Consider the following 27,958-nt stretch of genomic DNA (forward strand, 5'->3'; position numbering starts at 1 on the left):
ACTCTTTTCATCATCTAAATCTGGGCCATGTGCCTGTATGGCATCAAGGAATGAAGATAGCTTCTTCTCTTAGAGGTGCTAAGAGAGAGTTTTACGGGAATTTTTATCTGCTCGAGGCTGTCAGCACAAGAAACTAGATATTGCTTACACTGTGCTATGGAATTTCTTTTTCAAGTTGAGTCTTTTTATGAAAAAGGGTCTATAAGATCTCATAATGTACTTACTGTGTCATAAAGGGTAGGGCAACATTAAAAGGGATATTTGAATTTGACAAATTCAATTCTTTTCAGAGACTCACTATTTTGAAGCTTTTTGAAAAAATGAGATACAGCCTGAAGGGAAGAGAAATAAAGGGCAAAGCTAAGTTTCTTTTTAACCTCACAATCTGAGAGAGTCTTCATGCGCATATATCATACAGCAAAGATATAATTTGGTGAAAAACCAGTGTTGGGTTTTGATGCAAAGCCATTTCAATACAATGTGCCATGGATCACAGATCCTCAAGAGCATTTTGTTTAAAACATCTAGCAATGTTTGAGACATGATAATTAATAACCTTCATGAAATGTAAATTTAATTTTGCCTTATCATTTGATAGCTTTATGGGTCCTTTCAATAAAACATTTTTTTTCTGAAATGTGTCAAACTGACAGTTGTAAGGACTTAAAGAATGCAATTGCATGTCTGAAAACACTGTCCGCATAATATAAGTCACCACAATGGAACTTGAGATAAACAAATAGTGCACAGCAGGAAACAGTTAATTCCAGCCCGAATAGAGTTAAAGGCAGGCCTAATGGAGTTAAAAGTTTGGTTAGCATCCAGATAAAAAATTCCCACTGTGGCAAGCTGTTGGGAAAAGAAGAAAATGCTTATGCACATGCCATCTCTAGTTATGGGAATGGCATCTTCACCCCATGCATACCCAGGACATGGACTATATAAACATGGTGCCTCCAGAAGAATGACTCAGGGATCAGCAGAATGCTGCTTGTGGTGGTGATATATTTACTTAATATCTCTCTCTACCCCTCTCTCCCACCCCTTCCTATTTCTTTCTATGTCTCTATCTCACATTTTCTCTTAAATAAAATTTGCACTGGTGACTTTGGCATATGTTCTTGTTTGCACTTTAATTCGCGCGGGGGTGTCTGTTCTATTCGGATCATAACAACAGTGCAGGAATCCAATGGCTTTTATCTAGACACTGAACAAACATCCACAGCAGCACTGCAGGCTTCCTGACATCACCCTATCAAAGACTTTTCTCCAGCTCCATTCTGAATGAATCAGTGAGAGAGGTTGGTGTAGTTCAGCTGCTGCTTGCTCAAACCTCAGCCTCATTGCTGAAACTGCCAATCAGATAGTGCACTAGTCACTGAGTGCCTAAACCTGCAGTGTTCTTCAATGTAGTCCAGCAAAAAGCTATCAAATACAGCAAATGGTGGTGCTCCTTTTTTGTTTAAATGTACTAAAGCTGAAATAGCTCTTAATCACCTTTTCAGTTCCTTGACTCCTGTGACAACATTCCCTGAAAAAGGCTGGCATATCACAGAATTAAATTTGTCGTTCATTTCTAGGGTCTCTCATAGGATATTTGGTATTACCTTAATAAATGAAAGTAGAGTGAAAGTGGAAAAAATCACTGCGATGAAGAAGATAGTGTATGGAAACAGAAATGCCAAACATTAATGCTGCAAAAATATGTATGATATGGAGAGTGTAAATTATCTAGCCACTTAGCAATGGATGAAAAGAGGTTATTTTTCTTCTGAGATTGAATAGTGTCTGAACTATTTGAAATTCCACAATGTTACTTGGCTTATCCTCAAGGGTTTGATACCTATTTAACAATGGGTTTTCTAAACAGTTTTGAGCAATAAATATCCTCTGAGAGTCATTGTAGGAGAATCAGAAATTGTAAGTTGGGCGCTGGATCATGGAGTTTGAAAGCAGCTTTGAACTGTTATGACTGGGAAATACCTCTGTTCCATGACATGTAGCTCCTCACTAGCTGAGGCAATCCAAATCATATAATCACTTCCCTAAACATATCCAGGTCTATATGAAAAACATGGTGTTCAGGTTTGGGGTTTAAATGTTTTTCCCATTTGCCTCATTAGGAAATCTGATTAATAAATTCAGTTCTCTGAATTTAGATGATTCTTCTAATTTCTCACCTGAAGTCAATTAAAATTAGAAATTGATGTTAAATAAAGTATCTGTATGGAAGCAAAGGTTGAGTTTTGCATGCCAGCAATAGCATCCTGTACCCAATGTCATGAGGTTTTCCCTCATCATAGTAGTTTTTTAAGCATAAATTTTTGAAGTAGACTCTCCAAGCCTAATAACATTGGGATACCCCTTCAAGAGGCCATGAACAAACCTACAAAAAATTGACATCTCTGCAATTCTACAATCAGATTAGAAAAAAATGCTGAAATTGACAATTATATAGAATAGTAGATAAAATTAGCATGCAAAAAGAGCAATAGGGTATAATGTGAGAGGGAAAGCAAAATGCTTATGCAGTTGTGGGGATGAACTATGCACATACCAGTTAGTGTTTATACATCTGTGCTTTCATCTGTTTTTCCAGAGAATAGATAGAGTTCATATTTGTGCAGGGATTTAAAAAACATTTACAGTAACATTGTTTTGCATGTTAATTACTACTTTTGCCCACTGTTGTTAAAGTTTTAGTGGGAAAAATAAGAGCAATGGATATTGACAACATTGGATCTTTTTCAGAGTCAGATGACAGCCTTTCAAACCAGATGTTTTCATGCACTATTAAGCAATGCTTTTTTGTTAAATATTGGTACATGGGCTCCTGACTGAAATAGCTATGAAGTATGCTATTGCTTTAGCAATAAAATGTAAAGATAAATATTTTTATCATCTTTCTTTCCTGAGTGTTCTATCAGTTATAAATTGCCTTTTTTTCTAAAACAGAAAGATTCTCTTCCAAAATAATTTTATGACTTAAAGATACCATTTGTTAAACAAAAAAACCCCTAAACCCAAAAAAAGACTGTGCTGCTGATCATTATCTGCTTGTTTAGGTATACAGGCAAGTATATATATATATATATATATATATATATATATATATATACATCACACAATTTTACTTTTCTAATTTCATATGAAAGCAGTGCTTGGCTAGAGTTTCAATGCTGAGAACTTTGATTGCCATTAAAAGAGAGCTTCCACTACCTCCAGAGAAATTACAGGTTCTTCTATCCTGGAGATCTCTGTGTTTTCAGCAGTGATATGAGTGTTTGTCCGTGCCACAGCAATTTAGACCCTAATGCGTTTCTGCAAATTGCTAGGCTGTAAGCTGTGGCAACTCAGGAGCAGACATGATACATTCTAGGAGGACAACAATAGCTTTTAGAAGCAATAACAAAAAAGCTTCTCCACCATCCGAGCTCAGAGACAGTGAATTTGTTCACAGAGAGTATGAAATCTTGCTGTCTTCTCTCTGGACTCTGTCAGGATTTTATCTGGGAACAATTGAACTTAAAATGCAGAAACCACTTAGGGAGCAGGAATGAGATTTGTCAGGATGTCCATCACAGATTTCTAAGTATTGGAATAATGTCATGTTGAAGGATTTTTTGTTGTTGTTTTTGTTGTTGTTGTTGTTGTTTTTGGTTTCGTTTCGTTTTGGGTTTGGTTTGGTTTTTGGCTATGATTTTGTTGATCAATTAGTAAATTTATTGTAAATCAGTAAATTTTACTTCAAGATTTTTCATCACATTAAAATAATACTAAAGATAAAATCTTATTAGGCACAAGCAAATTTCACTTGCTTATCATACAGAATGGTTTATTTTCTTTGTTATTATGTATCTATATTTGAAACAGAACTGATAATTGCTTAGATAAGCAATTATGTTCATGGGTTTATAAACTCTTAAATATTATTTGAAATTCCAGTAGTTTTTCAGAAATGTATGGAGAGTACCTTCCCCTGCCTTTCTCACATTAAAAACAAATTATTCTGTAATTATTTTTACATCCATAATTATTTTTACTTAGTTTCAAGCTTTAAACAGTTTTAAGCCCATGCTGCTGTAGAAGACTATACAGCAGATCCAGATGGTGCCTTGGTATCAAGGGATATAGAGGACCAGTCCTGCTATGTTAGGTATTCAAATTCCCTATGCAAGTAATGAAGAGAGGTAACACTTAAGAAGTTTTTGTTCTAGAAGGAAAAGTTTGAAGGACTTATCTGGATTGAATCCCATCATAAAAGTAAATTTTTTCTCATGTAAATTCATATATTAATTTTTAGATATCCCTGAACTAATCTCTTCTTTACCAAAAGAAACATATGTGATCCTAAATTCCTTTCTCAGGATGAGAGGAATCACACTTTCAAGATGACCCTTTGATCCTGACAACTCAGTTGGTCTGGCCATGCTGAGGCAGATGTCTCAGACCATCCTGGTATAAATGTATAGCCTTGGAATATGGCACTGCCATGGCTAAAGTGGCCCTTATGGCTTTGCATGGAGCTGTCAATCCCTCCAGACTGGCACTTCTCAGACTGGCTGTCTGAATGTTTCATTGCTTGCCTGCAGCTTTGTTTTGTTCACTTTAGCTGTGACAAAGAAGGTTTTTTCCTGACTGACCTGATGACTATGGAAAATTGGGTTTACTTTCATTTACCTCTGCATGGGACAAGAATAGTTTTATATAGATAGCAGTAACAAGGAGCCATTCCATGCAGAATGAGATATTTATGGCTCTAAGACAATGTTATAACACAGAGAAATAGAGGCTTAGTGCAAGAGCAGAGAACTGCAGACACAAATTGTGGTGTAGAGGAAGAACATACATGGGATGGCAGAGAATGGGGAACAGAGTTGCTACTGGAGACCCCCTAGCTATAAACAACAGACCCTTGGTCTTTGAAGAAGACCTGCTCTGGAGCAGGAAAAAAAAAACTAGTTTTGAGGGTAACAAAGAGAACCAAGAGGTAGCATCTAACATATGTAAATGGCACCATATGTATTAGATTCAGAGGTAATCTGGAGCAACAGATGAATGAAGGAAGAGCAAAGGTATAAAAGCATGTTAGCAAACATAATGACAAAGTCAATCCTGAAGTGCAAGAGAATAAAGAATCAATGTAATATTCTTCCCTTTGAAGCACCCCAGATGTTGCCCACCCAACATAACCCCTATTCTGCAGTCTGAAATTGCCAGTTTTATGACCCATACAAAGAGTGGAAGGCTGACTATAAAGTTATAAAAAAAGATTAAAACTATGTAATTTCCTCTTTCCCATGATATTTAGATTACTGAAATGCTGAAATTTATCACAAAGTTACATGTTTCATGCTTTTTCCAAAGAGCCAGAGAGGTAAGTGTTCACAATATAAATCTTTATTTTCTAAATTAATTTTTTATTTGTATGGCATATAACCAGGAGAGAGCAGAGAAATACAAATTGCTATTACCTGTAATTTTGTGATGCTTTTCTGAAAACAGTCTTATTGTATTAAGTGCATCAATTCAGTTTTGCATGTAGATAATACAAAGTCAAAGTATGTTTATATCCACGGAATTATATCCATGGGATTCAGTAGCATTGCAAATGTCTAAAAGAAGGAGCTAGCCCATGCACTAATTTCCAGTCTAGTATTGTTTTGAAACTAAAAATAACATATTTTTTATAGCTTGCTAAAGATATACATGACAAGTAACCTTTATGCTTCAGGATGATGTTGCTTTTTACCTTTCTGTAGGCCTGGTATTATTAATTTTTTTTTTTTTTCAGTTGATAAACTGTGTTTGTTTGGGCTTTTTAGATACAGATGGTGAAATACATGGGTTTCATGAACACCTCTGTCTGCTAAAAAGCAGGGATGTAAACAGACAGGAAAAATATTTTTAACAGCCATCACAAAGCTGTTAGCTATACTTATAAACAAGGTGAACTGAAAGTAAACAGGAAAGCACATTCTATACAATTCTGATCCCCTAAAGACAGATACAGGGGACAAAGAAGAGAAATTACTCATGGTAAGGCACACTGATGTATGTATTGAGCAGTATGTTTTTGCCCATCAGCAAAAGAGATCTGTTACACACTTTCATGTGTAGCATGAATAAAATTAGACTTTACTATGTTTATTTTTAATGGCCATATCCTGCTTTGCATACTGAAGTACGAATACTTGTGCATAATTCAGTTATGAAAACAACTTTGCAGTATGTTTCTGTGTTAAGTGGTTTTTTTGTCCCTAATGTTCTGTCCACCTGCTATAAATATGTGGCTAAAATTCCAGGAGCACTATGGCCACACCATCCATTGTACCAGCAGCATTGTCTTTGAAGATGCAAGGTGAACTGGATCAAGGAGATCCTTTGAGTCAGAAACACCCCGACTAGTTTCACTGTGTGATCCTGTAAGCTCTTGTAGCAGCTCAAATGGGAAAGAGAGTGACATTGAGAGGAGCAGGAAAATCAGAAACTGCTACAGAGAGAGACCTCCGTGTGACTTACATTCAAGAGACTAACAATTGATTTGGACTGCTTGACAAACCTGGAGAGACTTCGTTGTGACACCTAAATTAGGCATGCACAGCAGGTGATCTGAGCACAGCCCTCTGCACTGTGAGGGGTGATGGGATGGCATCGACCGCGTCCTCCCAGCCACAGAAGCTCAGCATGAGCTTCCTCCTCAATGCGAACTGGAAAAGAGCCTCATGGGGTACCAGGTATACTGTCTGCAGCATTTCACATTAAAAAGTACTAAAATAAATAGATAAAGTTTCTAACTGCCTGAAATGCAAATATTTTCTCCCAAAATTTATTCATATACCACCAGGAAGAAAGAATTAAAACTTAATTAATTTTTCTAAGATTTTCAAGAAGAAAATATGGATTTTTCTTGCTTTTTTAGTGCAATATAGTTAGAAACAACTTTTAATTCCTATTATAATCAGTTGTGACTCAGAGCACACAGAAAAGCACACAATTTTCTAAATAAGATTAATGCTTACACAATTATTTCAGAGAAGAACTGAATATAAAAGAAAATAAAGAGAGATAGCTTCAATTACATATTTTAATTCATTATCCTGAGAAGATGATATGGAAATAATAAGGTTAATCTGAAATCTTCACCAGGTTAATCTAAATCTTGTTATAATCTCAGCAAGAATATTATTTTAGCATATAAATATACAGGTACAGAGTAGTAAAGTAGTTATATGCATATCTATCTACAGAAAGATATAAAAAGGTAACCTTTTACATAGCTGTAATTATGCATAATCTTTTATTATTCATGAAAGGAACCATGATATTTGCTTTCCAAGGAAACAGATGCTTCTTTTTCTCTTTCACCAGCTACACAGAGGAAAAGTTGTCACCTTGAAATGTTTATTTAAAGTGCTAGGACATTAGTTATGAGAATAAGTACTCCAGTCAGTACCTTTTCCCCAGGAGATACAAGTACATTTAAAAACACAGATACATCTACAGAAAATAAAAATTGAAAGTCAAGAATTACAGAATCATTTAACCTGGAAAAGAGCCTTGAGATCCTTGAGTCCATCCGACTGTTAACCCAGCACTGCCAAGTCTGCCACTAAACCATGTCCCTAATTGTCACATCTACAAGTCTTTTAAATATCTCTGGGGATAGTGATTTCACCAACTCACTGGGCAGTCCATTCCAATGTGTAACAACCCTTTCTATGAAGAAATTACACCTGATATACAATCTAACTTTTCTTGGCACAACTTGAGCCTGTGTCCCCTCATTCTGTAGCTCCTTTCCTGGGAGGAGAGGCTGACTTCCACCTTTGTACAACCTCTTCTCTGGTATTTGTAGTGTGATAAGATCTCCTCTGAGCCTCCTTTCCTCTAGGCTAAACAATCCCAGCTCCCTCAGACACTCCAGACCTGTCACCAGCTCCCTTGCACTTCTCTGGACACACTGTGGCACCTCAGTTTTTTTGGTTGACCTTGGGTTTCCTGAAAATCCAGTGACAGCAATGATCTGAGGGCTGTACTCAGGGAGGCAGCAGGCTTCCCTAACAAATGGGTGTGTTAAGTATAGGGCCTCTCTTGATCTCAGGGTAGAAGAGGAATGTTTTGATTTTATCAAATAAAAATATTATGGATTTCTGAAGCGTTGTATTTTTTTTAGAATTATTCCTTTCCTGGAATTTTATTGTAAGTAACCAGACTGTCCTCCAAGAAATTATTTCTAACAAGGCTCTTTTATTTTATGGTTTCTATTTATAAAAAAAAAATACCAAGGCCAGATGTACAACTCTAATATTGCAATTTTAGTATGATCAGTCTTTGAGTGAGTGTCTGTCTGAGAAATAGTGCACTTTGAGTAAAGCATTCCTATTTTAAACCACAACAGTTATAATACATGAAAAGTTTATTTAAAAGAAGGCAAAATAAAGGCAAAATCTTATTTACCAGATGTTCTGGGAAATACAGAGAAGATTCCGATGTTAAAAATGCCCCAGTATAAGCAAATGAAAGGAAGCAGAATAAACAAGATTTACATGTCATTTCTGAGGTCATCTGAGGAGCTCAGAGGCAGCCCTGTGCAGCCTGTGTGACCTCATGTTGGGAAATGCCCAGGCAATTGACCCAGATTGACTCACATACATACTGTGAAAAGTCCACCATTTCATGTGGATGGAGGTGGTTTTATACTCCATTACCACAATCTCCAGCTTAACTTTTTTTTCCTGTTTCTCATCTTGGCTATTCTAAATCATTCTTCATGTTTCTGTTCAGTGCCATTCCCCTTTCCATTGTTTGCTTTAGCATAGCACAGCAACATCGGGGCATTTTGGTCTTTTTTTACCACCCAGCCTTCCAAATGTGGAGTTATACAAAATTCTGCAGGTTTCCAAAGTTTCATGCAATGGTACCTCCATTGCAGGGTGACCTTGGGGCAGATCATCAAAGAACCTTGCCTCCCTTCTTGCTCTGACCTGTTTTAAAGATTATATAATATTTCTTTAAGAAATTAGAATATTACTTCATAGCATGGTAGATTTAGTGAGAAAGTCTTGATGCAGCCTGGCAGATGTATGACTCTGAGCAATGGTGTGGAGTGCATGGTGATGCCTAGAGATGGATGGAATGGGAGGGTGAATGAGGTCTCGTGGCAGAGTAGTGAGTGAGAAATCTCCAGACCTGACACTATTATTCTTATTGCTACTAGTTTGTTCATTTGTGTCTGGGAAGGAGAAAACTAATTTTCCACTCCAAAAGGAATCTTAGAAGTCATTCTGTGTAGGTACACTGTTGAAGATAATGGGATTAAGCCAAGAAAACCAAAAGAAAGGAGTATTACTGACTAGTAATTCACATATACCTGAAGAGGTCTTAGGACTAATTACTATCAGTATTTGAAAATGAGGCTCCTATTTCCTAGATTCTCTAGAAAAAAACTACTCTACCTGGACTATCTGTCTTTGTTAGGTCTTGAAAAACACACAAAAGTTAGGAATGGAAAAAAAGTGCTTCAGGACATAAATAAAATTCTGAGTAATGAGTAATTGTGGAATTTTTTTTCTGCATTTCTGTGTCTCCTTTTCAAAACCTTATTCCATTTTCATTGAAATGACTGATACTGGTCACTGTTCAAAATAAAGTTGCCAAACTGGATTGATTGCTAGTGTGAGTTGACATTACAAAGGAAATAATGAATTCACATTTTCTTTCCCTGAATTTCCAATGTCATAATTTCAAGTAAACAAGACAAGTGAATTTGAAATTGATTACTAGTGTGAGTTGACATTACAAAGGAAAATAATGAATTCACATTTTCCTTCCCTGAATTTCCAATGTCATAATTTCAAGTAAACAAGACAAGTGAATTTGAAAGATTGATTTGCAACATCTGGAAAGGAAAAATGAGGTCAAGGAAAATGTGCACACTGGCACAGACGCCTAATAATGATATTTATCTGGGCATACAATTGTTCATAGAAATGTTCACATGCTTTTCTAACTTTTATGTCAGTTTACCTATTTATTATACTGGATGTTATACTGTGTACGTTAATGACTAACATATACATTTGGGAATAAAAATATTTATGCATATTTCCTTATACTAGTCTTATATAAGACTAACATTTTTTTGTCTAGAAAGAGTTCTAGTTATCATATGAATACATACAATACTGTAGTGTTTGGGTTTTTTTCCTCTTGTAAAATGCTCTACAGGAGAAGTAACTACAAAATATTCTTAAATACTTCCTGGTTAAAATGACACAAGAATTAGTAATGGCAGATGCATCAAAATTTTTAACAGTAATAAATTAGTACTGTGGCACATTTTGCTTGCCTCATTTTATGAAGCATAAGAACTTGAGCTGGGGGTTGTTGTGATTCAGGTTTACATTCATGTGTCACCACTCCAAACAGGTATCTAAGCTACCAGTAATATTGGTGGAGGTTTGGTGTATGATTCATGGGCCCACATGGGAATGTCTAGATCTGTCTGAGTTGAAGATGTCCCACTCAGCTGCCAGTAGCCAGTCCCCATGGCTCCCATTTAAGGAAGCCTCTGGAATATCTCAGAAGTCCTGAATCATATATGCCAGTCCCCTGAGAATGTCTTGGATACTCCAAGAAATCTTAGGTGGCACCAGTAATTCCTTTTCAGGCAACTGAGTTGCTTTTTTGGGTATCTGCCTTTATATGAGCTGAAAAATGCACTGAGCTTCACTGACTGTGTTGACAAAGGGTCACTTGCCCAGAGAAAGACCTGAGGCCATTCAGAACAGTAGTGGACACCAGGTGGGGTTTTTTTAGGCAGCACAACTGGCACTTCTTGGTATTTTGGAATCCAATGACTACAGTTACAGCTTAAAAAACACATATGTAAATATCTGTACGTTGACATATATGTTAAAATACCTTAATCCAACACTGAATCTTAACATTGATGCTATCCCTAGGTAAAATCAGCTATCATATAATATATAGTATCTAACATGTAGGTTTTTCTGAACTATAAAAAAATAATTCTGAATTCAGAGGGACCCTGACAGACTGAAGAATGGGCTTGATGGGAATCTCAGAAAGTTCCTTGGGAGGAATAACCCCATATACCTGTACAGGCTGGTGCCTGCTGGTTGAAAAACTGTTTTGCAGAGAAGGACCTTGTGGTCCTAAGGGACACCAAGCTGAAAAGGAGCTCAAACTGTGCCTTCACAGCAAAGACAACCAACAACTTCTGGGCTGAATCAGAAAAATATCAGCAGGTCAAAGAAGGTCATCCTTCCCCTCTGTTCTCCACTGGTCAGACACATCTACAATGTTATGTTCAGGTCTGAGCTCTGAAGGATAGTGACAAGAGAGACATGGACATAGTGGATGGATTCCTGCAAAGGGCGTGAATATTTTTAAGGTATGGGAACAAAACTTGTGCAAGGAGTGGCTGAGACAGCTGGGTCTGTTTGGCCGGGAAAAGATGCAGAGTGGGATCTTTTGAAGATGTGTAAATACCTGATAAAGGGAACAAAGAAGATGGAGAAAAAACTCTTGGTGCTGTGACAGGACTCAGTGGGCAAAATGGGCAAGAGGCACAAACTGAGATACAGCAGCTAAAAAATATCTCCTAGGAGTGTTGAAGCACTAGTACCATTAGCCCAGGGAGTCAGTAAAGTCTCGCTCCTTGGAGACATTCCAATGTAAACTGAACTTGGTCTTAGGAAACTTGCAAGAAGTGAGTCTACTATGAGCATCAGGGTCTAGATGATCTCCAGAGACAGTTTCAAACTTGGTAATACTCTTTTTTTACAAATTGCTTTTAAGAGAAAGATTACCATAAACAACTTTTTTTCAATATAAAATATTAAAAAAGAAAACATGACTTTTTACGGCTATACAGGTGTTAAAATAAACAAAAACAGGTAAAATATTGCACAAAACTTTTTGTTAATATTCTGCGCTAAGATCACTAGCTGATCTTCTGCAAGATACCATAAATATTGCTACATTCACCAGATCCTTTATTCCAGGCTTGTGAGTAGGGATAAATAGATGACAGTGAGATACATATATCAAGCCAGAAATAAGCAGTTACCAAAGACTGAGAAACGGTATTACCAAACTAATCAGCATAAATGTCATATAATCGGCCATTGCTGTACATCCTGCTCCAGTTGTGTCTAAAGTGCTGCCATCGTTGGTTTGATGGATTTGCTTTACGTCACTGAGGCTCGTCTTGTCTGGCATCCCTGCTGAGACAAATAAGAAAATACAGTATGATGCATGCCTTGTCACTACTGGCAACATATTATAGCTAGAAAAAAATTAAATATCATCAGTGCACAGACTGTTACAGTTTGGTTTCTAGTTCTCATGTTACTGCCAAATTCAAATGCTTTATAATTGCATCTAGAAATATGCACTATACTATATGGCTATTCATCGTTGAAAGCATTTCTGAGGTCTGCCAACTCTGAACAAAGTTGTTCTTGTAGAAATATGTCTCAACAACCATTTACAGACTGAATCTAATGGTTTTGCAAGTCCCAGTAGTACCTAAAAGTCCACTGCTCACATCTTTCTTGGATTTGAAGAAATAGGAAATAATTTAATGTGAAATTTCTTGTGTCTGAGTCCCAATATTATAGCAAAATAATGTATAACTCATGGAAGTTATGCAGAAAAATATAGTTGTTGCTATAAAAAACCTCAATTTTGGCACAATTTAAATAGATTTACAATATTGTAAGGAAAACTTCTAAAGCTAACTTTAAACAGGAACCCTTTTACTGAGTTCCCAGCTGAATATTTGTACTTTTTTTTTTCCCAGGGTAAATATTTCTCCACCTCAAAACGGTACTCTTATGGAACAAGGATGTAACCACCCATTAATATTTCCACTGCTTGATTAAACTTGGGAAACAGAAGGTCTTAGAGACACACTGAAATTTGGTAGCATTGTCAGCTACTTGTATCTGCTATGCATGCTTGTAGACTAACTGTCTTATCCCATATAATAACTTGTGGCATGCCACTATCAATCAAAATTAACAAGTCTAAATTCAGTGTTATTACATACAACAAATATTGACATTGTAATTACACCAAGGCTGAAAAAAGCTTCATATAAAGCAAAGTCAATATTTATGTAATTAGGTCAATACATATATAATTCAGAAGGTAAACTCTACTGCTGGAACAGCAGCATTAGAAAAAAGCTCAGCTCTACTGAGCTGATATATTGATTTTACAGTCTGAATTTCTGCATCAGTATTCATTGTTTAGGTGCTTCTTTCCTTTCTGTATCATTAGGAAAGATTAATAAACTTGTGAATCTTTTTTTTTTTATTATTATTCAAAGTGTCTATAACAAAGTATAAATGTTTTAGTCATGGTGTTGTCTTTCTTGTTAAGCTGGTTTAGCAGAAGCTACAAAGGACAGTCATTCTTAAAAAGAACAATTTTTTTTGGTGCCTGCATTAAAAGTACTCTTTTCTCTAAAAGCAGCTTGAAAGCTGCTTTTTGTGAACTTCTGCTGTATGTACTCAAATATCCTTCCTGCAGTCTTGAAAAAAAGCATTAAGGGAAGAGTCAGCTAAAGTCAAACATACTGTCTGAAAAAGTCTGCTGGATGCTTTAAAAAAAAAAACCAAACTGCTAGAATGAATTAATCTTCACTGCTGTACTAAGCAGTGCACCCTGATATTTCATGTGGATTTATCAATCCCGTTCTGTTGCCTGGAATTTGTGAAAATTAGCTGTATGAGTACAATGCAAGTGGACATACAAGAAGCAAGAGTGACAGAACAGATGTTGAGAAGGAAGGAATACAACTTTTCCTCATCATGTGCTTTCAGTAACCTGTGTAGAAAAACATAAGTCAACCAATGCTTCACTGGAAGTATTTTGGTGGATTGTCACCATCAAGATATATCAAGGGGTTTTTTTGGGGGGGAAGGTTTTTAAGTAGAACAAAAGAAAAAAAATGTTTTCATAATTTCTTCAGAGTTTTAGTGAGGTCTTCTCATGTTCAAAAAGACTAATTTCAGTAAGTGAAAAATTCAATTCTCGTCTACAAAACAAAGCAGTTCAGTAAGTGCTATAGGTATAACTAAGTAACTTTTTCCAGTATTAACAGATACACTATCAGAGTAGTGAAAGGTTGAGCCTTATGCAGGACAAAAAATTATAAAAGCTAAATCATATAAAGATGAAAAATATTCTTAGATCTTGCAGCTGAAGAAATAACCAACTTCCTCTGGATGTGTTTTGAATCTGAAGACAATGTGACTAGATAATAATCAGTGACAGCCAGGTGCAATTTCTAGTGAAAATTTAATTTACAATATATCAGAAAATAGGGATTTCTTTTGATGGGAATTATTTTTTCTTTCCAGCCTCAAATGAAAATTGTAGACTTTGGGAGTTCCCATGCAAGCAGTGTTATAAAAAAAAAAAAGGTTTTCATATGTTTTCCTTCGATCCATCAAAATGCCATAAATCATTATGTATAATCTCTGATCTCAAATGAATACACTGTTAGAACATACATACAACAACCTGTCACCTATTCAGCCCCATAAATCTATGCCACAATTTGACTTTATTGAAATGAGAAGTCCAAAAAATATCTATAGATATCATCTGGTGAAAAAAAATCACTGAAAAAACCCTCTCCTTTAAAACAGCGTATTTGAACAGAGCTGTGCTATATTGCTAGGGGTTTTTTTAGTTCTAATAAGTAAAAGTATAGATTTAATTCCTAAACCTAGACTATCCTTTTTATTTAAATTAGTAGATTCTGTTGTCCATTATGAATCAGGATTTAAACATATATGCCACCTTCCATATATCATAATCTGTAAAAGAAGTGATCCTTCCCTGTAAATGAATTTAACTTCCACAGTTCACAGCATACTTGCAATGAGAGATATCCAATCATTTTTAGCAGAACAGACCAGAAATAAAGTAAACTTGTTTGGTTTTAGTCTCCTCACATGTCTGAAGCTGGAATTATGTTACAGAAAAGGCATTTCAGTTTCCCAAGTATTTAAAATAATTACTGATAAATGTCTAGTTTAGTAATAAAATCATACTAGAACTAATATTTTGACTGGAAAGATGGTAAAATTCAGAAGTCTCATCTGAGATTCAGGGGGATTTTTTTGTCTGATGAAATTTATAATTTCAGTAGAGGAGAAGTTAAATAGCTTGGAAATTAAAATCCAAATACCATGTTTGCATAAGTCTGCATAAAGCAAAGCTGACAAGTATCGCAGTCATGTCCCCAGCATCAGCTTGGAAACTGTGTAAACAGCTGAAATTTAAAGTATTGTCCTGCTCTGGTTTAGAAAAAATAATTAGCAAAAGAATTTCCACAAACATTGTGATTAATATTACAGCATCAGAACACAAGTTCATACTTTGACAGAGCAAAATTTCATCTGTTTGCTGTGTTGTTTAAACAGTTCAGTTTGTGTCAGAAGTGTTAAGTAAGTGTGAGCACCACCCCAAATGCAGCAAAATGTAGCATTATGTTGATGAAGAAGTGACGAGCTTAAGAAGATTGTAAAACTTGTGAGAGGCAAATAATTCTACTTAGTTATTGGTATTTGTAGAGTCTAAATTTATACCTTGGATTCATTTGGTTAAACAGCTACCTACAGCCATTTTATGTGTTGGAAAGAGAGGTGTCACATTTGGCATAGAGCTGTGTTATATTAGCCTCCTCGAGCCGGGTCTAATAAGCTCTCAGAGGTCTATAATAGGTGTAGGAAAGAGAGGCATCACATTTGGCATACAGCTGTGTTATATTAGCCTCCTCGAGCCAGGTCTAATAAGCTCTCAGAGGTCTATAATACACCCAAGATAGCTCAGCTACCTTTGGAGGCATAGAAATAAGCAGGATGACTTCTGCTGTAGTGTTGGAAACAAAAAAGTTTAATAAAAGGCAAAATAACAAACAGAAAATCTGAGCCAGGTGAAAAAGATCTTGCTCCTAGTAAAACACAAAAGCCCTTAGTTCCTTTGTTGTCTTATTTTTCTACTAAATTATCCAAGCAGGACTTTTTGGCTTCTATCTAATTAGCTATCCTTAAGTCTGAGGTGAAGTTTCCAAAGTCCTATTAGGTGGTTTTTCACCCAATCGATGAAAGAAACTTCTGGGCTTCTTTCCTTTTTAGGGAGACAAAAGATAGTTTTGTCATTCTGTCAACAGGAGGCACACTCTACACAGCTGCTTGTCCAAAAATAGCCTGATTCTTATAAAACCCTTTAAGGATGTCAGACATCTGAGAGCATCTCCAGTGACTTTTCGCCCTTCTAGGTAGACAACTGAATCAAAGTTAGTTACAGCAACTTGCATTACAGTGAACACAGAGAAATAAGGAAATGCAGAAGAAGGTAGAATATTCAGATGTACATATTTGGTCTGAATTTGAACAGACAAACACTACACTTAGTTACATAATAGGTTCAACACTGAGTGACCAGAGAGTGTTTCCCAATATATCCCCTATCATGAAGCTTTATATCTTTGATGGAAAACTAAATATTGGATCATGTACCTGTGGCAAATAGATTACATTTTAGAAATTTTAAGTAGGAAAATAAATAATAAATAATAAAAAAGGTGAAATATTGATCAAGTTCATACTCTTTCACCTGTAGTAGTATATTTTCACTTTTATACCTAAACCCTTGACTTTAATCAATTTTAGTTTCAGTACCTGGTGTTGAAGGGCAGGATCAAGGGCTGCATATTGCCATGAAAGTAGCCAATATCTGATGTGTGCAAACATTTATGAGATGGCAGTACTTCATGAAAGTGTTTCCTGTTAAAGCACAGAAAGCATCATTGCAGCTACATTTACATAGTTAAATATGTGTCCCAGAAGGAGATCCTTCAGGCAAAGTGTTGTTGAGTGGCTTATGCCTGCTGTGCTCAGGGACAGTAATACCTAGAAGAAACTGCTAAACAAACCTCCTCGATATTGTACAATGCCTTGCATGTCTTTTAAGCCACACACAGTGATCTCCCAGGCTCAGAGATCCAGTTATCATTTTGTTTGTTTGTTTTAGTTCAAAGTGTCCGAAATAAATATGAAGGCTCTGCTGCAACCCACCAGGTGCTGTTTTTATAACAGGAAACTGAAGGAATGCCTTACAAACTCTGGGATATGATATCCAGGCAAGGGAAAGTGTTTGAAAATAAAAAGCCTGCTGTTGAGGGTCTCTGCAGGGCAGAGAAACTCAAGCCTTCAGCCGTCTGGTTTGTGTTGCCTTTTGGAAGCAATCCTTGGAATGAATTATCCACAGAACTTGAAGTTTACTTTGGAGTGACCAAGATCATTTTCCTTAATGCTCAGCCATGGAGTGTGATGCCTTGTGAAGGCTGACCTGGAACAGAGACTAGGCAGAGCTGAATAAAGTAGGTATTTATTAGGAGGCCGCAATGGATATACCTTGGGCAGCACAAGAGCCCACCCAGGGCTACAGCTCAGGTGAACCCAAAAATGGTCACAAAATGGAACACTTTTATAAGTTCTGGTCCATTAGCACCATGGAGTTAATTGTCCAATTATGTCTTTAACCCATGAAGTCCCATCCTTGTTTTTTTCTCTTTAGTCCACTGTTGTTTATGCTCTTGAGCTGAGATTTGAATCATTTGTCCTTGGTCCCCTATTGGAGTGTACCAACAGTCCCCAGCTAGAGAAGGAATTGTTTTGTCTACCTACTCCGTGAAGAGAGCTTAACTATCATCTAATATGAAGCCCAGACCCACACACTAAAGCAGTACAGAATCTGAAAACCATGAAAGCTAAAACCTGAAGCATCAAGTGAACAAACGTGCATGTGACATGGGTAAGCACAGCTGAAGCCAAGAGACAACTCACAAGCTAAGTTACTTGACAATGTAGACATAGCCAATGAAATTACTTACATTTGGAGTGTTGCTTAGTATCATAAGCAGGTTCTATAATGTGATATAAAACCTAGCAGCAGATTTTCAATGTCTTCATAAGTCTCACTTCTGCAACTGGCTGGTCATTTATTTCAGTGAAATGCAGTCATTGATCTTTCATTGCTGGTCCTAAGTAGCCCATGCAACCTGTATCAGATCCCAAGGAGAACTCTGAGTACTAAAAAGTTGAACCTGAGCTATGTTCTACAAGGTGATGCAGAAAAGAGAAATGGTGCTCACTTAAAAACCAACCAAACTGCATAAATACTCAAGAAATTTTCTGTAACATTTATTTGGAGGAAATAATTTTATCTAAAATCCTCATTTTTTCAACTTTGTATGTCCATTGTAATAATACACAAACATAAAATAGCAATTTTAACTGTAGAGGGAGTATCAAGATGCAAGTAGTCTCACATACAAACAAAGAATAGTATTACTGTTATTGTTAGAAACCAATTAAGAAATCTGTCTAATGGTATTAGACAAGAAAATTCTGCATAGTTAACAATATACTAGGAAATGAATCCAACATATCATGTTTAACTGTGCATATTTTATGAAACCTGTATACACAAGAAATAGAGTGTAACCAATGATCTTACCAAAAGTCTGGCAAGTAATTTTGACTAAAAGAGCAGCAGACATTAAGTCTCTAGTCCAGTATTTGAAAGTTTTCTTTCAAAGTTGACAGTGGCATTTGTTTCAAATTATACATTAATGAACTCAGTATTTCCATTGAGAAAACAAAGCTTTTATGAGTTAATGTAACACAAACAAATGGTGTCACAGACCAAAATATTTCCATTTGTTTCACATTCTTAAGAATCAAAAAGCGATACCATCATTAGTTGAAATAGCTAACATGTACTTTTTAAACTTGTAGGTCACTTTTAGCATAAATAACATATATGTCAAAACTATATTACTAAAATAGCAAGTCTTACGTGTCTAACAGACTTGGGTTTATTTCCCAGACAGAGACCAAAAATAACTATGTCTGAAGTAGAGAGAACCACAATAACCTTCATTAGATCTATTCCTATTGCTTTCTTGGGCCATAGTTTCTAAATCCATGTTCATTATAAGACATGTTCATTATAACTTCAAGGCTGTAGGGTGCTGGAATCAGCACTGCCAATAATGCCTGTTTTAAATGAAGAAATCCATCTTTTCAATCCTTTTCACTATTGAAGGAGTTTTAACCTTTATCATTAACCTATGCAAAGGCTTTGTAATCAATACAAAATTAAAATAAGGCCAAACTCGCATAAATCAGTCTGTGTAAACGTAAGCAAATTCCTCATTCTCTGAATTTTCTTCTTATTAGTACTAGTTTCCTTCCTATGAGTCAAATGTCCAGATGTCCTATATAAATTATTGTCCTTTGAAACAGTTTACCCATTATTCTTTTTTTTTCTCCATTTTTTACTGTAGGAGATTTATAATCAACAATTCTTGTTTATACAAAACTAATCATATAGAATAGAAGAAAGAGATGAATTTGAACTGAAACTCCTGAAATGAATGTGTGAACTAGATTTGAGGAAGATTATTACCAGTTAGGGTGATTAAAAAATAAAATGTTTTTCAATTTTTTTTTTAATCATTCAGATTCCTCTGATTTATGGCACAATTTCATTGTAGCAGTTCATTATTCTACTGTTTATTTTGTTACTACTTCTAAAATTAAAGTAGCAAAAAAACCCAAATCACTATTTTCTGGAAAATAAATCTGAACTAAAACATTTTCCATTGTCAAGATGTTCAAGTAACTTGGTATTTTTTATCATATCAGTCTACCTAGAATTCCAGCCATTCCAGTCACTCCACCGTCTGTTATAAGAAATATTGTCTGTAGATTAACTTAATCCCCAAAATACTGATACATTAAGTAGTTAAGTTTTCCTGAAAAGCAGATTTAATGACATATTTCTAGAACTTAGAACTATTTAAGGGAAAATTTTTTACATTAATTTCCTTATCATGCCTGCAGATGGGAGATGCTAAACTCACCTGTTGCCAAGCAGTGGCACAGTTTACACCCCCCTTGTGAACCTGTTCCCAAAGGTGAGTGATCAGATCTGTGATTTTTACTGCCTCCTGAGCTCACTTCTAGAACCACCCCACAGTGGGATCTAGTATGTGTTGGGAAGAGGAAGAAGAACCATGCTGTTATAATTTGGAAAATAACTTAAGCTCTCAGTTTATCATAACATTGTAATGCACCCAGAAGCAGACTGAGAAAATGTAAAACCTGCTGTTGATGTCTGACTCATCCCACATCAAAGAATGGATTACTGACCCAAAAAGGAAGTGTGGAGCAGTAAAGAAAGTACATGTCCTTGTCTCCATTCCTTCATTGTGAACAAAAGCACAGCTTGTCTCCTTACAAATAAAAATGCAACACAGAGATTCTCTTCAGTTGCTGCTTTCTCTTCCTCTCTAGGTTTACTTTCAGTTCCACAAGTTTTGACTCAGCTACTATGTTGAAAATATATCAAAGCATAGAATTGAAAAGGATAAATTTTCCAATATCGTCTTAGAAATGCATTTTCTAATCAGATTATGAAGTTTTAAAAACCACAGTTTTTCACAGAAATTCTTCCTCTCTGATTTTCATTTCTGAGACAGTTCTTTCTGGCAGAGCATTTCAATTTCTTTCAGGCAAGATGAATATCAGTGATAAATTCTATGGTGCTTACTGATGAATATTGATCTGCATCCCTCAGTGTGTTTAGTGTTATGAAATGCCATAGGAAGTCTTGTGTCTCAGTGTATCCCCCAAATACAAGATCTTTGATCTGAAGTCACTAAACAGAAATAGTTAAACATCAAAATATGTGTATTCTTTAAATTCAGAGATAACCACTGGGAAATTCAAAGAACCAACCTGATCTTTGCAGCAGTTTAACCTCTCCCTAGGAAAGCTGGCCTCACAGAATTCATATAAATATGTAGGTTTCACACAAATATACAGCTCTAATTCAGCAACACATGAATAGTGCTGCTTCTGTTTTGTTCGCAAGCATCCATCCCTGAACAGAAAAAAACTGCTGATCATCCTGTGCTCCTACAGCCCAGCAAGCCTGACCATTGACTTTGTTGGCTGTGGTTGACTGACTGGACAAAAGGAGTTACCAACAAAAGCAAGATATCAGTCTCTGGGCTAGCAGCAATGCGAGTCATGTAAAAACAGGTCTAAACATAACATGTCAAAAAGAGAAAAAAAAAATAGTGAGGGAAAAAGATTTGTTTCCCATACTGGTAGTATGGACATTTGGGAATCCATAATAAAAAGAAAATCTATATGACTTCAAGAGTATCTTCTTAAAAGTATGTAAGTTGTGCCTGATCCTTTCTTCTAACTGAGTGCCCATCTATGATACCTCAATTAACCTAAATATAAACAAAGAAACAGAACTGCTATTTCTGGTTAATTTGATCATTTAGACATATTTTCTAACCAGGATTTTAGTCACAACACAGCTCTTCAAAGAGAACAGGAACACAGATGGATGAGAAACAGCTGAACTTTCACAGTTTAAGTTTTTAGCCTGAAGATATTGATCCAAGAGAGAAAGAATTGAGTAAATAATGGATGAGGGCTGAAAAGCGAAGACCAGAGAGAAAGGTGACCTCTATTTAAAGCTATTCTCTGTGGAATGTAAGTTAAGGACACTATAGGTTTGCACTTAAGTAGAGCTGTACCATTGTCAGTGAAAAGATACATCAAAGTGCAAAAAATGCTTTTTCCACGCATGGGTGAGTCATGGGAACTGAGGGGAAACACTGTATCAACAGACCAAGACCACCTCCTCCACCATACTCCTGTTTCCTCTGAAGCATCAGCATGTGGCAAAAGGGGAGATGGTAACAGTGAACCTTGGCAGACAACATATTCACCTTTTTCTTCTTTTAGATGGAGAGAAGGAATCTTGGATTTAGATCCTACAGAGAGTGCAGCAGAGAAAGTTTTTCCAGAAGCCTCAAACCAAAAGTCTACAAGCGTATGCCAGATTACCTGAGAACAATAATTGACATCCCAGACTTTGTTACCCAGAGGTTTTTTTAAGTTGATGTTCTTACCTTAGCCGAAGCATCATTTCTTGGGAATTAGTAGGAAGGGGAATCATTCCAGTGGAGTAAAGCCTGGATGTGTGGCACTTTAAAGCTCTTTGTGCCCTGAAACTGCTTTTGATTTTAAATAGTCTTCTTCCAAAAAATGGCAATTGAATAATGAGTTGGCTGTTTTACAGAACACCACAGTTTTGCTTTTCAGTCTGACACCAAGGATTTGTGATTTTACAGAGAGATTAAAGGTCATGGCATAGGTTTGGGTGAATGTTCAAAACAGAGAAAACAAAACCTGGTTCAAATTATACCTATTTCTAGCAGTACAGACAGTTCTGAAGAAAGGTATCTTCTCAGGGCAATTGGATCTGTCTCTGTTAAGGGGCTCCAAATGGCAGCTCTGAAGAAAATTAGCATATGTGAAAGGTGAAGAACTGGAGTGCCTGTCTCCTAAAGCAAAAAAATATATGCTCAGTCTACAGTGAAAAAAGCCTGCATCTTCAAGAAAATGAGATAATTACCTAGATCTTCTCGTACACACTCAAATGTTAAATAATTCCTTGTTAACATTAAAGCATTTGATTTTGGGAAGCTAAATTAAGCCAAGTTGTGTTGGATTTGTTTTCTTTTTTTTTTTTTAAATTTTATTTTATCAATTATATATATGTATATAAAAGCTTTTGGTAAATCTGGCCACAGCTTAAGGTAAAAAAGCAATGGAAACATTAAGAAAAGCAGGCTACTGAAGTAGTATCATCAACACCGACAACCAGTGTAAGAAAACCAAGACTGAATTTACATAAACTAGATATTTGGCATAAAAACGTGGAAATAATTACGTGACTAAAGAGGAAGAATTGGAACAGAATGAATGAATACATTTAAAAGCTAATGTAAGTTAAACAACAAAGGAAATTCTCCAAAAATAGTTCAGTGGAATAAGCAGATGAGTTAAACTGCTGAAAACGCCGACTGTAGGTTTTTTAATAAGTCAATAAAACTAGAAGTCTGGGGATGTCATGTAAGCTTAAGTGGTAATCATGACATCTCCTCCCTTGTGGTGTGCTCTCTTTCCTCAGAGCCCCCTCTTTTTCCTTCAGTCTCATGGATGAGTTATATCATGTCATGCTTCTCCTCCACACAGGAGGAGTTCCAGGACATGTTCAGCACAGTCCAGTCATGCTCCAGCGGTTTCCACAGTCAGCAGGGAATTCGGGAGCAGCAGAGACTCTCAATGTTTACAGAGAAAAGTATCAAATTGCAACACCCGCCCAGGCATCAGATCAAGATGATGTCTCCTCACTTTGCCAGGCAAGATACCAATAAACAGCTCTGATTCTGGGAGCAGAGCTGCAGAAAGGTGAAAGATGGGATTAATTCTTCCAGGGTTTACTGCTCTGTCTATCTGGGCACTGAGGGTGACTCTAGCACAGGCCACAATGATGCCTGTGGGGTACAGTCCTTAGCACCTGAGAAGTCCCAGGTTGGTGACTGAGCCAGTTTCTGAGCACTGCTCAATCATACCAAGGCAAATTGAGGTATTGAATGAGACCAAGGTCCATCAAGAAATACCAGTCAGGGGCTAGAGCAGGAAATTGGGCCAGAAACAGGTCTGGAGAAGAGGTTTCCTTCAACATTGGCTTGGGGCCATTCAGGGGACAGGACTAGAAATGATTGTATCTACAAGCTAGCTCAGGGACGGTCTAGGTGCACAGGACAGAGCTGCTTTGGGGCTCTTGGGCCAAGAAGGCAAGGGTGGGACCCACAGGTGAGGCCAGTCAGGACCACCAAGGCTTGGAACAGGGACCATGGTTAAATCTCAGTAGCAGCTGTCTGAAATTCTTAATTTGTGTGATTTCCTCAGCACCCTCATCTTCCAAGGAAGATCCTGAGATCTCATCCACTTTTCAGAGGATTGCCTGATGCTGAAAAAAGGCTCTTGTTCCACTTGTGCCTCTGAATAGAGCACAGGCAACTCAGTTTGGATGACCAGTTGGTACAGTACCCCTCACACAGCAGAAGTCTCCCTGCATTCCTCACGGTGCAGGCAGCCATCTCAGCCCTCTCCCTCTGCATTATGGGCTTGAGAAGACAGTAAAGCCTGATTCCACCAATTGGGCGAAAGAACACAATTCTGTTGGAAGATGCCGATCCATTTGAGCAAAACAATGGCAATTCCTCACATTTATGCATAACAACAGATTATTTCAGTAGCCTGTTTAGTCAAATGCATGATGATATTGTCACTAACTGTGCACCTGCCACTTGATCACATCATCCCTTGCTGTAGTCTTTGCATTCCTCAAGCTTCTCTTTAAATGATTCAGTCTAGATCTGATTTGAAGTGTCACATATCTTTCATTGAGATTAAAGACAGATGAATGTGTTGTAAATAATATAATGCCTCTTGCTTGATTGCTCCCATTCTTTTCCGTGGGAACCGATTCTGTAGTTCAAACCTTAAATTTCCTATTAAAAAATAAAGAATTGAGATAAGACTATGCAGGGTTCTGCAGTTAATGTTTTACCACACTAGTACCAAGCATAAAGTTGTTGTAAACAAAATAAAATAAAAAAAATCTCAATTTTTAAGAAGCATAATCAAGAATTACATCCCTGTTACAATTTTTGGTTGGTGGAAAAATATCTTGACAATATTATTATATCTTAAAAAATCAGGTAGTAAATTACTTTAAAAAGAGTTTTTCTGCGAATAACCCTGTCTGAAAGATTAGCTATTTTAAACAAATTTTGTAAGTTTTCTGCATTCTCAGGGATGTTTTTTGCTTTCCATGACACATTAAATATTACAAATTTAGCAATAATGTGGTCAGTTTTCCAGAGCAAAAAAAGAAAAGTGTGGCATTCATAATGCTTGAAAATATTCAATGGTGTACACAGAGTGAACAAAATTGCTAGATGTTACTGAAAGCAGACAGCTATCTTGCTGTTTAAACCTTTTTATTGTCACAGTGATCAACTTGCCTGATGCAAACTATTTTTAGTGACTTTCTCTGCATATAGAAGCTGGAAGCATAAATAAAGGAGATTTTCTCCACACAGGTGATCTGATTTATAAATAGATGGTGAATAACTAATATATTTAACACCATATATCAATAAAAATCCAAAGGAAGTATGATTAGTCGTTGTTATAAAATTGTAATTTTAAGGACTGATTTAACTCTAAATGTAAAAAAACCCATTCTTTTACTTCTATATTTAGTGAATTGTAACCTTGGTATTCTTTTAAAACCCATGAATAAATGAAATTTTTAAATTTAATTGGGCACACAAAAACTTCAAGAATTAAGAATTATAATTGCATTTTATTTTGATTTTTATGTTCTTTAAAACTGCATTTTGTTTTACATTTAAACTGCACCACCCAAAATAGCATGATAGAGACAGTGAGTTGGTCTCATTCTGTTTTTTTCTGATTTGAAAAGGAGTAGTAAATGGGACAATGGAGACACACAGGCATAAATAATTATACATTCCCATTATTTCCCTTTTTTTTTCACATTCCCAATTATACATTCCCATCTTTTCTGATGACACATCAAGATGTCTTGGATATCTTGATATATTAAAATTCAATGGTCAGCACTATGCAGAAAATCAAACTAAATGATCAAAATTAAATCCTTTTAGCTGTAGACCTAATAAGCTATGTGCAGATTGAAATCCTCTTGAACTGGAATTAATACTTATTAGCCAGACTTCCACATTACCTCTTCAAGTAAAAACTCTCTAATTATAAGGAATCAGATATAAATGCTCGCAAACAGGATAGCTTTAACGGGGTGACTTGATTTAAACAGACTGATGAAGTTAATTAATTATTGGATTACTCTGAAATATTTTTCTTTTTTAAAATTGAAAGTAATGCCAACATTTTCAATATGTATTTTTTACTATATATTTCTTGCATTTACACATTTTGCCATATTTTGTTGAGCTTTTATAATTTGCAAGTGACCATCATCTTTCAAAGATAGGTTTCTTATCGCAAGAGGCTTTTTTGTCAGGAGCACTTTTACATCAAAATGAATTCATAACTTCTAAAGATATAAATTCTTGAAAATAGGGCTTTACTAGCTGAATGCTGACAGACACTTACCTGAAGCACTACACTCAGCACTGTCCATGTCCCCAAGCACCACCCAGGCACTAGAAATTCTGTACCTTGTCTCTTCCCCATGTTTTGTATTCAGATGACATTTTTCAAAGTCTTCCTGTATGCAAATACTTTCCCTGGAAAGGTATTGTACCTCTGGGAGAGCAGGTGATTTTTGCAGGTACTTTATTGGTGATAAGAACTTGAGAAACAAGTGATTAAATACGAGAAGCCTTCCTCCACGACTGCTGTGTCAGTGTTCTAGACATTTCTATCTATTGTTAAAGCGGTATCTTGAAATAGTTCATGGTCTAAATTTTCAATAACAATATTAAAATTACAGCTAGGCTATGCTCAGCATTCTTGCCCTGTGGAGTGATTATGAAGGAAGAAAACACAGCTATCCAAATCTGCATTTCCTAAACCACATTTTCAGCTTGTATAACAGAAGGTATGTAATTTATTAGTACTTTTTAAGTATCCTTTCCAGTATAATGTGGTCCCAGTGTAACCATGATTTATAACATATCCCAGGGTTTCTGAAACATTTGGCTTAAACTGAAGTGCAACTAGAGGTGGTCATTTGGCTTAAGAAGACTATTTATGCTAATATGTAATTAATTATTTTAGCATTCCCAGGCATATTTCCAGATATTTTGAAGGAGAAATAAACCTTCTTTATTAAAAAAAAATGTTATAAAATCAAGATTAATATTAAACATGTTATATGTTGAGAAGGTGCAAGATTAGTATAATAACCGTTTGATCACATTCATTGGTTTAATTATGGCCACCCCCTACAACACTCTCCCTATAGAGAAGCAGTACAGCTATTTAGGGAGGTACTGCCCAAACATGTTTGCATGATCATCACGAGACTGCAAACCCAGAAATCCTAGGCCCAGTGGTCTCTGCATCCACAGAAAGACAAAGAAAGCAAAGCAGGTCCCACTAAGTCTGCTATAAGATGGATTATATCCACTTTTGAATCTACCAGTGATGGCAAGACTGGACTTACAAGGTCAGTGATACACTGGCTATGTCCAAACACTAAATGCGAAAATGCTGAAATTTTAGCAAAGCTTGCTTAGTGAGAAAAGAAAACTTGTTTTTTACAGAAGAGTCTAAAAAAGAAAAATCTCTATTGAATTTAGTTTTGTGGTTCCTTGCCAAATTTATTCTTCTTTTGCACAACAACTATAGCTGATGTACAAGAATTATTAGCAGATGGATTTGTTTATTTACTTATTTAGAGATTGTTTGCATTTTGTTTCATATTGAAATCTAAACAAGAGAATTTCCTGAGTATATGATATCTGTTAAATGTAAAGAAAAGCTGGAAAGTTACTTTAAGAAAGTTTTTATTTATATGCACCATTTATGTTATTATTTATGAATGGAAAATATTGAAAAAAGTGTATTAAAAAGAACATCCTTGCCCTGGATATCTTCTGCTCTTGAAATATTTCCAGTGTCATTAGAAAGCTGACTTCTATCCAAGACTGGAATTCTTTTGTGATCTTTTAAAAACTAGAAAGTGTAGTAAAAGTCAGTAATGTTTTTAGAATCCACTTAATTATTCAAAGAACAATTGTTTCAAAAATGTTTAGATTTTATCAAGTCTGCACTAATAATATCTAGCTCGAGACAGTACTTTGTCTATCTCTTACTAATGATGTCCAAACCACTAAAGTATCCCAAAGGGAGAAGAACTGGAAGAATTCAAAACTGTCATGAAGCAATTATTGCTGGGCAGACTGCTTCATCTCCATGTGTTCAGCACATCTATTTCAATTTGT

At 36.0% G+C, this 27,958-nt stretch overlaps 1 protein-coding gene across 1 annotated transcript in view; it reads right to left on the reverse strand.

The window, feature by feature from the left end:
* Window positions 1–11,428: 11,428 nt before the first annotated feature.
* GPC5 (glypican 5) overlaps window positions 11,429–27,958 on the reverse strand; it is a 576,169-nt gene continuing 559,639 nt past the window's right edge. Inside the window, exon 8 of the mRNA XM_039695706.1 lies at window positions 11,429–12,251. Coding sequence (XP_039551640.1) covers window positions 12,094–12,251 — 158 coding nt within the window. The 3' untranslated portion in view covers window positions 11,429–12,093. The remainder of the gene's footprint in view (window positions 12,252–27,958) is intronic.

The sequence above is a fragment of the Passer montanus genome, unplaced genomic scaffold (assembly GCF_014805655.1).
Source record: "Passer montanus isolate IOZ18808 unplaced genomic scaffold, ASM1480565v1 scaffold92, whole genome shotgun sequence".
NCBI lineage: Eukaryota > Metazoa > Chordata > Aves > Passeriformes > Passeridae > Passer > Passer montanus.